The sequence below is a fragment of the Athene cunicularia genome, assembly GCF_003259725.1.
Source record: "Athene cunicularia isolate RWA chromosome 1 unlocalized genomic scaffold, athCun1 chr1_part2, whole genome shotgun sequence".
NCBI lineage: Eukaryota > Metazoa > Chordata > Aves > Strigiformes > Strigidae > Athene > Athene cunicularia.
In genome coordinates this window covers 49,137,715-49,149,907 of record NW_020799092.1, presented here as the reverse complement: position 1 = coordinate 49,149,907, position 12,193 = coordinate 49,137,715, and the positions used below count along the sequence as shown (strand labels likewise).

The 12,193-nt window shown below is 41.9% G+C and overlaps 1 protein-coding gene across 2 annotated transcripts in view; it reads right to left on the bottom strand.

Annotated features, from left to right (window-relative positions):
* SLC38A1 (solute carrier family 38 member 1) overlaps nt 1–10,616 on the bottom strand; it is a 37,332-nt gene extending 26,716 nt beyond the window's left edge. For both annotated transcript variants that reach the window (XR_003400333.1, XM_026867654.1), the window contains exons 1-2: nt 10,561–10,616; nt 6,808–7,020 (exon numbers count right to left, since the gene is read on the bottom strand). Coding sequence is in view for 1 of the 2 variants with exons in the window: in XM_026867654.1 (XP_026723455.1) it covers nt 6,808–6,926 (119 nt within the window). In the remaining variant the exon portion in view is untranslated. The remainder of the gene's footprint in view (nt 1–6,807; nt 7,021–10,560) is intronic.
* Between the last annotated feature and the right edge of the window lie 1,577 nt (nt 10,617–12,193).

Below are 12,193 nucleotides of genomic sequence, written 5' to 3'. Positions count from 1 at the left end.
ATCTTCAGAGGGTCCAGGTGATTAGAAATCATAAATTGTATTATTAATTGTATTATGCTACTTACAGATTGTACTACACTGATTCTGCTTGTAGAAATCCTGTGCCATTCTATTAATAAATTCTGTGTTACACTAATCATAATACCCTGGTAAGAAAATAAAGCTTTAATTGTAATTACAATTTAGTGCTGTCATCATTCTGACAAGGATCCCTAAAAGACCCTGTCTGCCCCCTTGGTGTCGGGTGACAGTGTGGCACCCTACAAAACCCTAAATTGCCACTGTAGGGTTGGTATGGCCAGAGTTAAGAGGAGGAAGAGGTGCTGCATGCAGCCAGCACTACCTGGGCCACCCTGAACCAGGCAACATGCTCTGCTGGTGCACCATTCTGGGCTACTGCATTTTCATTTAAACGTCTTTCAAAACTCAATACTGAATTCACCATACAGCAAAATTAAACATTTCTGTGCAGGGAAACATGGAATAAACAGTTTTTTGTTCTCTGCTCCCTTTATGTGTTCTGTGTCCTTGATATATCCACATTTAGGAACATAACGTCACCAGAACAAGATTTGCCTCCTGCGTCTGTGTTGGTATCCTTGGGATTTACAACACTTCTGATCTGGATGAGCTGTTCTTTTCTCCCAGACCCTCTCTTCAGAAAACATTTTAGTTTGTATAAACCTTTCTTTCAGCTTTTCATCTTTTGAAGGTTTATGCACAATTAAGTCCCTGGCATCTTCGTTAATCCACAGATGGTTCTTATGCTGCACTGGCTAATGCATCAGTCATTGTACATGTTACATACCTAACCAGAGGCTGTCACCAAGTGTCAGAGACCTTTTTTGCTGTACATAAATTAAGGTGGCTCTTCTTATATTAAAATAGACAAACAATATGCTGTACACAAAGAGCAGCACTGCTGGGACTTTCCCACAGCTGGGAATGTCTACTGGCTGGGGATGTATAGTTCAAACTGTGACTCAGGAGGGTGCATCATTTGAGTACATCCAGCGGTATTCAGCCTGGTAATATAACCATGAACTCATAAAGACAAAGCTCTGTCAAACTTCCCTACTACCCCAGTTGTGGCCTAATTACTAGTAATAGATGCTAGCACAGCTTCTAAGCATATGCCAAAATCATGCAGTTGTAATGCTGCTGACTTGGCTTTCACAGCTGACACATTGGGACCTGTATACACATTTTGACTTTATCCCTTAAATCTGGGCATAGCTGGCAAAATGCATGTAGTATTTTTGCTGTTTTGTTGCAACTTTCACTCCTACCCATTGGCCTGCTTTGACTTCCTTGATATCAACAAAAAACAACTACAGGCTTCTCCTTTATTTCTTCAACTACTAACTTCTGCAGCTAATTTGCTGCAAAATATGGACAATGTGCCAGGTTTACAAGCCCTAACGCAGCTGGAATAGATGGCTAAACTTCCCCTACTGTTTTAAGAAGTGAAAAGCAACCACTTCTAAGATAGACTGATCCAAAATTAACTTTCCAAAGCTCACCGTTTAGGTATTTCATCCTCATGGAATAAAATCTCAACTTGACTCAGAGCGTGTGCTTTTTTTTTTTTTTTTCATGTCTGTTTAAAGCCCGTCTCTTGAATGCAGGCAGCAGAGTGTGAATGGTTTGAAAAAGACATTCCAGTTCTCTCTTGAAACACCCCGCAGGCAGTTTGTACAGGCAGAAGCACAGAGAAGAGTTTTGTCTCTTTTGGATTTGTAAGTGCTGCTGGGAACATCTGTGGACTTTGCCTTCTTCTGTCATTTATGGAGATCATGTGTCATTTTAGATTTTGTCAGAATTATGACAGAAGTAACTAGTCTGCTCTCCCCACTTCTCCTCATCCCTCTGCAGTCAGTCCCCCCCTTAATAATTACAAAAATAACCAATTTGTCGATACTAGTATTATTGCCACCTAGTATTAAATTTAAATTATTGTTATATTAAAACATGAAAAAGACAACACTTGAGTAATATTGCTTGAATATAAAGCAACCGTGGGATTTTCTATTAGAATACTTCTGACAAACAGCTTCTGTAGGACTGTTATCTTCTGTGGCCAACAAACACATTATTTCCTTCTGGATGGGACCTTAAGAATAACTGGTCTGATTTGATAAATTGATCCAAAGTACTTTCATTTGAGTTAGTACTACGTTAAAATGAACTGGGTTTATTGTTCAGCATCTCGTCTCCTAAGCCAGGCTCCTTACCCACCCCACGTTTACAATGTCACACTGCACGTTTTTCTCCATTTATGCTGTGTGATGTATATGGGAGGGCGAAGTCAGACATGGGAATGTGGCTACCAGGCTCCCAAACCACAGGGTACATAGCATTGTGCCCAGCTTTTTTAAAGGGTGCTTCCCAGCAGCTGCCTCCCAGCCCCAGGACGGCTTGCCCAGAAAGCTCAGGACCGGTGCAGTGGTGGGGGCTGTGGGGTCTGCCTGATCCCAAGACTGTGCTGCATCTGCCATTGCAGGTAACTTAACCTGCAAGTCCAGACGAGAAGGTTGCCTTGGGATCACACTCAGTAGGTGGGGCAGATGTACTGTACGACAGCCTAAGGTTTCCATAAATGGAATGTATTACTGAATCTAAATTTAAAAAAAAATAAAATAGGGGGAATGTAATCCAATAGATTCAACAGAAACAAATTTTCTCAAGATTTTGCTTTTTATAAACTTTTTGTTTGTTTGTTTGTTTGGTTTTTTTTCCCCTATAGCATATAAAAGGGAGCATATGTTGGAATATTGGAATTTCTAGTTAAACTGTGACATGTATCTGCTTTGCTTAATAGATGCACTTAGAAAACGAACTATTCATTGTCACAGAATGTTGTATATTTGACCTTTATAAATATGACATGAATAAAATGAAATGACTGTTTACTCTAGCCTCTGCAGCCCTCCCAAGGACCAGAGGCCACTGTGACAGGTGTTGTGGAAATGCGCAGTAGGACCGTCTGTGCCATCAAAGCTTTGTGACTCCCTGACAAGCATGAAATCCATTTGCGCTGTTTGTTGTCTTCATTTCAAACACTTTACTCATCATTAAAAGACATAACCTGTTCTTATATGCTTCTGCTTTCCTCTTGTGTTTTCTACATCACAGCTGAGTAAGAACAGCTTATACAGAACTTTTCAGATACATTAATAAAATATCCTGGCCAAAAAATAATCAGCTCATTCTTGCAATGCATGAAGCCTCATGGTTGGCTTGGAAAGAATTTCTTCATCTAATTCTTTTCTTGGTTTGATTTAGCACAAAGTAGAAAATTAATCTTATTGATAAAGTGGCTTTAAAAGGACCATGTTTAACTACAGTTTCCAAATTTTAATTAATTAAAGGATTTAAATAAGAAATATTTGATTAAGGTGATATCCCCAAGCTAACCATTTTGGCTAAGCAGACTTAGCCAAAAACCATTTAGCCATCTCAGATATGTTTAAACATAATTAAAGTGATATTTGACAATGCCTTAAACATTTGTTAAGGAAAGCTAGTTTTGACAAGATGACAGAACTTTATCCTTAGGCAGCTTCTTAAAGTGAGCACTAACTTGAGCAATGGCAAAGATTTCCATGGCAGGCAGGAACAAGAAATGCAGAAGAAACCTTGGTCTGATTTACACTATGAAACTTGGACCAGTTCTGGGTATACCTACTAACAACCTTGTTAACTGAACGAGGGGTGCTGATAACTTAGTAGTAATTGTAAACCAAGACAGGCATGCAGCCATCCGCTTCCCGAGAGCATCGTCATACTTACAGATAAGGAATGAGTCATCTACATAATGGTTTACAGTTATGTGCAGAGATGGCAAAGTTTTATAGTCAGGATACATGGTTAAAAGTAACCAAATCCATGTCTGTATTTGATGCAAATCTCTTTAATGACATTTGCAGAAGAAATTCAACATCTGCATATAAAGAAAAAACCTCTCCCAATACAGCCCCTTCCAAACAACATCCCCTCCCTGCATAAAACTGCATACATAAATGAATATTTAGGCCCAGAAAAGGCTGGAAATCCAAAGGAAACTAGAGAATTCTTTTCCAAGATCAAGACATATTTGGATTTTACAGCCAGACCTGGAATCAGCTTCTCCCTGGTGTACCTTCTCCAAAAGACCCTTAAAAATTTTGCTCTACATTGACCTTGAAAAACTATGCACTGGGAGCAAAAAATGTTTAAAATTAAATACAGAGTTCAAAATCGAACAGGTTGAAACAACAACAAAAAACATTAGTTGAAAATTACAGATCTAATCTAAAGCTCAAGTGAAATCAACAGAAAAAGTCCCACTGATTTTGATAGACTTTGGAGTTTCACAAGGCCTTGCACCATGTGCCAGGCGGCACAAAATCTGTCCTTTTGTGAGCCCGTTAACCTCTTATTCCATGGAGACAGGGCATTTGCCAAAATAGTTATAGAAAGGAAATAACCACATCCTTTCAGGATGTGTTTGGCACAGGGTACAGAGCAGGGTCTGCCTGCTGGCTCATCACCCGTGTTGGCAGGGAGGTGCTTGCACAGGGCAGTGGCCACGGGTGGCTCCGCCCCAGCCGCGGCCCCAAGGGGATGGTGACAGGACTGCGCTGGTGCCAACATGCTGCTGCTCTCGAACCTGTGGTCAGTGTGAGCTGCCTTGACACCCTTCTTACGGAGGGGAACATGAACACACTGGGATATACAGTGCAAAATACTCATGCATGAGATGCATGAGTAAGCAGGTGTCCTGTGAGCGCCCCGGCAGAGGGGTAATAGACACCCGTAATAGGCTACATCCTACAACAAAATGATACTGCAGAGGAAAAACGTTATCCAGAAAGGAATGGAAAATTGTGGAATATGTTAATCTGCTCAAAAAGCCAGAACAATAATCAGAAATTCTGCCCCTGAATTTCTGATGCTCCTTCCTCACCCCACTTTTTTTCTTCTTCCCTTCGCAGGCAGTCGGGATCTGACCCAGACCTTGCCACTCTTGCTACGCCCGAACTCCACAAAGCATATTGTGACTCCAGAGGATCAGGCATATACGGCACGCTCCTTCCCCACCCTCCATAAACATTCTCTGACAGATAAAGCTGTAACAGGGTTTTTTCCCATAAGTTACTGGTGGCACCTGCCAAAGCACTGGGGAGGTGCAGCCAGCCTGGTACAGCCATTCCTTCTCTCAAGGATATAAATCCTCAGCAGGCTCCTGGGAGCAAATTTGGCACTGTCAGCCCCTGAGCTCCTCACCTTATGGAGTGAGTGAGCCAGCAGGAAAGCAAGCAGGTTCATACTGGAACTGTTTTGTTTTGGCAAAGGTGGAGGGGTTTTTGTTTCTTGTCTTGCCTTTCTGTTTTGTTTGGGGTTTTTTTATAGAAGTGGTTTGCATTTTGTTTTGGCACTTTCCATCAAAGCAGTTGCATCAGAAAATTCCTGACCAGCTCTAATCTTCATCAGTGCAGCTGTGCTGCGGTCGCACCGCTACACAGCACAGCTGGTGACCGCCCCAGGACTTCCCCTGGGTGGGGCAGGTTGGCATCCTTCTGCCAGAGGGGCTTGCCCACGCCACCAGCCAGGGCCCCCCGCTTGGTCCCAGGGTATGGCTGGCTGGTTCTGCTATGGGCATGGCATGGCCAATGCCCAGTGCTTATTCCTGCACCCGCCACCAAACTCCTTGTCCACCTGCACAGATGTGACAGCCACACGACTCTACCCTCACTTGGATAAAAAACAGTTCTTAATTTTGTTTTTACACACTAGAAAGTGAGTTTCTTTGGGTATCCAGAGAAGCTGCTGCCAAAAAGAAGAAAGGGAAAGAGAGAGAGGTTTTTAAAAACCATAAACACAGACGGCAGCAGCCCACCCATAAAGGACCAGGATGATGTGCTGGCAGAGGCCGGGCAGGGCTGGATCCCTGCACAGGCACCGGCCGGCGGGTGTGCTCCACCTTGGTTTGTAATATTTGAACAGGAAGTTTGATTGAAAAACAGCTTCTTGTTTTACAGTTCACAAACCCCAAAGAGGGTCTGTCAGCATGTCTTTGCTGTGAACAGGACAGCTCAGCACCTGTTGGAGGCTTCTAGGAAGGCCTGAAGAGTCGCTCTCAGGTGGAACAGGCTGCTCTTTGGCAATGACTTTACAGCTTAGAGGAAAAGCCAACAACTTAATAATTTAAACAAACCTGATGATTTTCACCGATATTGATAAATAGAAGCATTTTTTAAACTTGACATGAGTTAGGTGTAAGTCTCTGTTTTACCAGTTTCTTATCCCTGCCTCAGAGAGCAGCAGCCACTGCCCAGTTTATGTTGCTCAACTGTGAATGTGGACTGGGACTACACCTGCTGCCAACCACACCAGCTGTATATCCCCGGGCACTTGGATGCATGGAGGTGGCCAGGCAGGTTAAAACTGTCATATCAGAGATCAAAAGGTCAACAAAGAGATTTGCCCCAAGTTATGCTGTTGGTCTAATTGTATTAATTATTATTACTTCTTTGCTGAGTGTAAGCAGACATTTCAAAATGTTGGGTTTTTGCTACATTATATGTTTGTGCATTTTATTAGACTAATTTGAAGGATTCAAAATGATGAATAAATTGCCACTCTGTTTGCTTTATCTGCTGTTGCAGCCTATGCCCAACAGATGTCACATATGAAATTCAAATTACATCTTCAAATGGAGCATGACTTGGTAATGAATAATTCAAGATATATGCTGAAAATTAGAATGCTGTTTTTAAACAGTGTGTTTCTTAACACAGGCAGCATCAGTGGAAAAATACTCACCTATTTATCTGGCCATTTTCCACCTCTGTGAAATCATTTGAATCATTGCTGATGTTATCATCTTCAGGCACAGTCATATTCTGCAATTCAGTCAGTTCTAATCCAGCTTTGAAAGGCATCCTGGGTGAGGAACTGTACCTATCAAAGTGTTTCTCCAAATACTAGTGTTTGGTTGGTATCACGTGAGTAAACTGCAGCCACAGTGTCAGCAACCTAAACAAAACACAAGAAAAAAAAACCAAGATGTATACCACTGACAGCAGGCGGTATCCCCAGAAGAAACCAGTAAAACCTGGACAAGAGAGACTGTCATTAACAACCAATTTTCTATCGTTAGAAGAACCTCAGGTTATAACAACCTAAACGCATTACAGAACAGTATGAGATCAACTTTGCTAACCCTATAAATTTACCCAGTCCTGCAACCCACTGCTGAAGACACTACTTGTATTTGTAAACTAGTGAGCAAACCAGTCCTATTTGTTTCAGGAAAAAAAAGATTAACCACCTACAGGTTAAGGAATAAAAATGGAATAAAAATTATTTGCTTGTTTAACTAAGTCCCATTTTGATATTCGGTGTTCGTCTTCTGTATGTTGTCCATTCTTACTTAAAAATGTATTGTGTCGATGCTGTTGCTAAGTGGATGGAACAGAGGAATAGTTATCTCAGTACTCTGTTCTACAAATATCTGTATTTCAGATATTCGAATATGTTACTTTTTTTTTGGTAGAGGATGGGCAGAGGATGCTTTGTGTATGGTTAAACTTATTCTGAACAAGGACAGAAACAGACAAAACCAAATCCCTAAACTCACGTATCATAGGAAGAAAGAATGATGTGTATCTTGTGTCAAGGAGTTACTATCTAGAGATCAGGTGATCTTTGCTCTGATAGAGATGTGATGCATAAAAGCACCAAGAATAACACCAAAGGCAGACCAGACAAGTCTGCTGCACTGACATATTTCCTCATCAGCAATGCAAATCAACTGAAAGACCAATATTTTCCAGAGTCCAACCACTCTCGGCTGAGCTACAACTCCAGCGTGGTGCTGAGGCAACAGGATGTTATTCACAAACAAGCTCCTGCATCACAACTCTCTCAATTCTCATTCTGTGAATGAATTTCCTGCTGTATTGCCAAACAGCTATTCACCCTGGGGTACGTGGTGAACACTCAGATGCCAGATTAATTTAGGGATATTTTCAAATTCGCAGGGCTACCACAAACCCATCAAACTGCTCACATGCAACCAAAGAAACAGGAACATCCCTGCCTCTTGTAGGGCACTATGTCAAGGCAGGAGAATGTAGTTCATTTGTTCAGTTATGACATCTGCCTGTTTCAAATTAAGTTTATGGAACCCAATACTTCTGGTTTATACCACACAGAGAAGGGCTCTGCAAATGAGCAGTTTTTTTCCTCATAAAAACTCTATCAGAAATGTAGTTTTAAAGTTTAGAAGTGCTCTTAACATCTCCTCAAGTGCCCAGACTGTACAGGTGTAGTAAATTTAAAAGGCAAGCCTCCAGGCTTACAGTAGGGTAGTATCTGTTCTTTTCTACTGAAGGAGCAACTAAGAATGTGGTTATGGTGGCAGACAGGGCCTGGTACATACAGCCCAGTGTGAGGATGGTGTTAGGGGGATATGAGCTGGGTCCTTTTCAACTCCTCTACAGAAGAGATTTCCATTACAGATACCAGGGGAGCAACTGCTTGGGTGTTAAAATGTTGGCACAATTTAAAAAAAAAAAAAAAAAAAGGTTTAAGGCTGATGATAAATAAATGCAGACTGGCAAGCAGAGTGTGGTTCTAGCAGTGACATTCTGGAACAGTCTTCCTGGAAGCTGGAGGGATAAAATAGTCTACCTATTTTGGAAGAGAAGCATGATCTTTTTATAAAAGGATAAAGCCACAGGAGATGGCGACTGCTGAGGTAGCAAGGACTGAGCATGCTGAATCCTGAAGCTTCTTGTGACCGTGAGTTCCTAAAATAAACAATTCCTTAATAGACCTGACAACCTCTGTACAGAGATCTGTATCCCCTGGCATTTAAAAACCCATGCAAAAGTTCATCTAGATTCAAGAGGAGAGAAGCTTTCCCTTTGGGTGCCGTTTTGCATCATGGGCTCCCGGGAGGATTTTCAAAACTGCCTTGACGTTGCCTGTGCTTAATAAATTCCCCATTAAGTGTTTCAAAAGCAGTGCTGAAATTAGCACTCCTGTGAGGTAAATAGCATGCTGGAGAGCAGACTTCACAGCTCACTGACGTGAAGCTCCTGCTTCGCCATTCTACCCCTCTGTAGCAGAAATGCTGCAAGGCCGGACTGGCAGGAAAATGGCGCTCCGGTTTATTCGCGAGGAATCTTTGCAGTGCAAAAGTGACAACTTTTTTTTGTTTGTTTGTTTTAACCAAAACTCTGACTCTGGAAAACTCATTGAATGAAGATGCAGCAAAACCTTAGTGCAAGCGGTGCCAGCTGAAGCACCAGCAATCATTGAAGCAGATCCCAGGTGTCAGGCAGATGAATTGTTCCTGAGGCAGCGTGACAACCAGGCACATCTCTGAATCTGCCACAGGTTCTTGGTAAGTTAAGTGATTTACGAAAAAAAACCCAAACTCACAAACATCACCCCCCCCCGAAATAAAAAAACCTGTTGAGTGAAATAACACATTACACCTCCAACTATGAGAAAAACAGATCTCAGCGCCAAAACACAAGAAGGGTGAAGAGACAGTTCTAGTAGAGCTGGGGACCAAAACTTTCACTGTCACAGCATGAACTCATCACAAATCTTTGGCAAAGGATAACCACCTCATCCTTAGCACCTCCATCTGTAAAATTAAGATGATAATAGCAACAATAACACTCAGTTTGTGAAGCACTTGTGGATTCAGAGGGAAAGGGTGACAGAAGTGTGATACTTGGAAAAAAACACTATGCAAACAGCAAACTTTTTGCAAAGGTAAGTTTACCATATATATATATACACACATACATAACAAACCCTTTGTCATTGCTAATCACTCCAGGCACCTCGCACAGTCAGTGGAGTACTGGTGGTCACATGAATTTCACCCCCAAACCACCTATTTTAAATTTCAAGTTCATGGATGCAGCAAAGGGTAGGGTTCATGTCAACAAGTTTTATTCCCTACAAGTCAAGTGTCTGTTTCCGGCTTGTCACTTGGCCTCTACAGTGGAGCCTGTCACTGTCAGAGGACAACCTGTCCTGGCCCACAGGAGGGGTTTGCAGCCATGCTGAGCTGCTCTCTGCAAATGCAATAGCTTTGCTCCCAAGGGAGCATCTACACTGGGATAGCTGAGCTAAGCAAGTCACCACCTTAGGAATAGGTGCCACTAATGCTGTGGGAAGAAAAAAAGAATTGCTTCAACTAATAAAAATTCACCATATGTTGATGCTGACCTAGATATTGGAAAGCAGCACTCTGTAATATTTGTACTTTAAAGACCTTTTCATTCAAGAAATGCCATGAAATGAATGCAAATAAAAATGCTATGTTGGCAAAAGCTCCTAGACTGAGCTTTATTCCTAATTCACATAGAAAGGCCATAAATAATAATCTGGAGACTGTAGCATTCCCAATCGCTTCCAGTCACTGCGCCCACTACTCTGTCCAGCCTTAAACCTCCAAAAAAGAAAAATTCCAGAGACCTGCCATCAAACCCCTCTCTCTAGACACACACATAATAAATCAACAAGAAGAAATAAGAATTTTGCTCTTACTTCAAATTTTTATAGTCAGAGGGGCAAACAATCCTTCCTGAAGTAGGAATCACCCTGAGAGAAAACGAAGAGCTAATGACCCTTCTAAAGGAACCTCAAAGGTCTGTGTTTGGTAGCTGATCCAGCCCATCCATTTAGTAGAAAAAGCACTGCTCTGGCCTGTGAGCTTGTTTTTCCCTTTAAACATCCCATGACATGACTTGTAAAAGCCATAATGGATGATTTATTCATCGTGTGCTCCTTGCAGAATACAGGAAAGATTACAACTGGTCACAGACTTCAGAAGGAGGACTGTGAGATGACACAAAAAGATAAAATGAGTTTATTTTTCTCAAGAACACTGAAACCTTCACAAGCCATTAAAACACATTCCAAGAACTGGGTAATTTTCTCCATTGCCTTCTGAAACATAAAAAAAAAAATAAAAATCCCTGCAACTCCAGTTTTCTGGACTGTTAAAATTCCACAACAGGGGTAATGGGCTCAGAAAGTTTGTATTTGAAAAATATAGTGACACAGGCATCTAACTTTATTTTTTCTGCTGGCTCAAGCATGAATTCTTTCTGGGCAGTACCCCGAAGAGGTGTAAACTCAGAAAACACTTTGTTACAAGTTGTGTTTTTACAGTAACATCATCACTCCTGGTGATATTGGTGATGGCTTAATTCACCACGTAATTTTTTTTTCATAGATGTCATCATTCAAAAATTGCCATCTTAAGACACATGGCTGCCCAAAAGCTGCCCCAGTATGTGACAGGTAAGTGGTTGGGCTGGACACCATCTCGCCCATCTCTGGAGTATGGGTTTTGTCATGTGCCCTTGCACACTCACTGGGCGCTTCATTCACTGCATACCTCCCGTAGTCAAATGGTCTTAGGGATGGTAAATATCCAAGTCAGGCTAAGGAATTTTAACTATGGAATTAAAGAGAATTTGTTTAAAAGCTGAAATATGACTCAACTTTCTTCTCAAAGGGAGTTTTTCCAAGAACTCCTCTTGGTCCATTACAAATCGTCAGAATCCAGTGCTTGAGTTTCACACAAGTTGTTTTTATTCCTGCAAAGCCTGAGATGTGATACGTCTTTCTTTGCTCATACTTCTGGAAGTTCTTTCAAAGAAGAGCAATATGACCAGTAAGACACCATGGATATAAATAATGAAACACTGAGCCTGAAACTCTGTGTACAGACTATTCACTTAAATGACAAAAAGCAGTCATAGACTTTCTGCGTAACAGTATCACGTTGGGAGGTTGGAAAGCAACCATCTCCTTTTTGTTCAGCATTAGTGACACCTGACATGCGGAACATAAAGCTCCTGATGTACTCCTCATCTACAGGAAGAACAAAATGGAGAGATTAGAGAAGAGCCACAGAGATAATAAAAGCTCTTGGAAATTAAAGACTGACTCACATCCACTGAACAAACATCTGCAGTGCTTGAAATGTCATTGCCTCCAGCTCCCGCGGTACTGCCCCTCTGCAGCAGGCTGCAGCCAGGGGAGTGATGCAAGGAAGGGGGCTCACCCTGGCCCAACTGGTAGGCTTGAGGGTGCCATGAAAAACCACCGAGGTGCTGGCATGTGCCTGTCCTGCCCACCAGCAACCACCAGGCTGAGAGCAGTGTGGCAG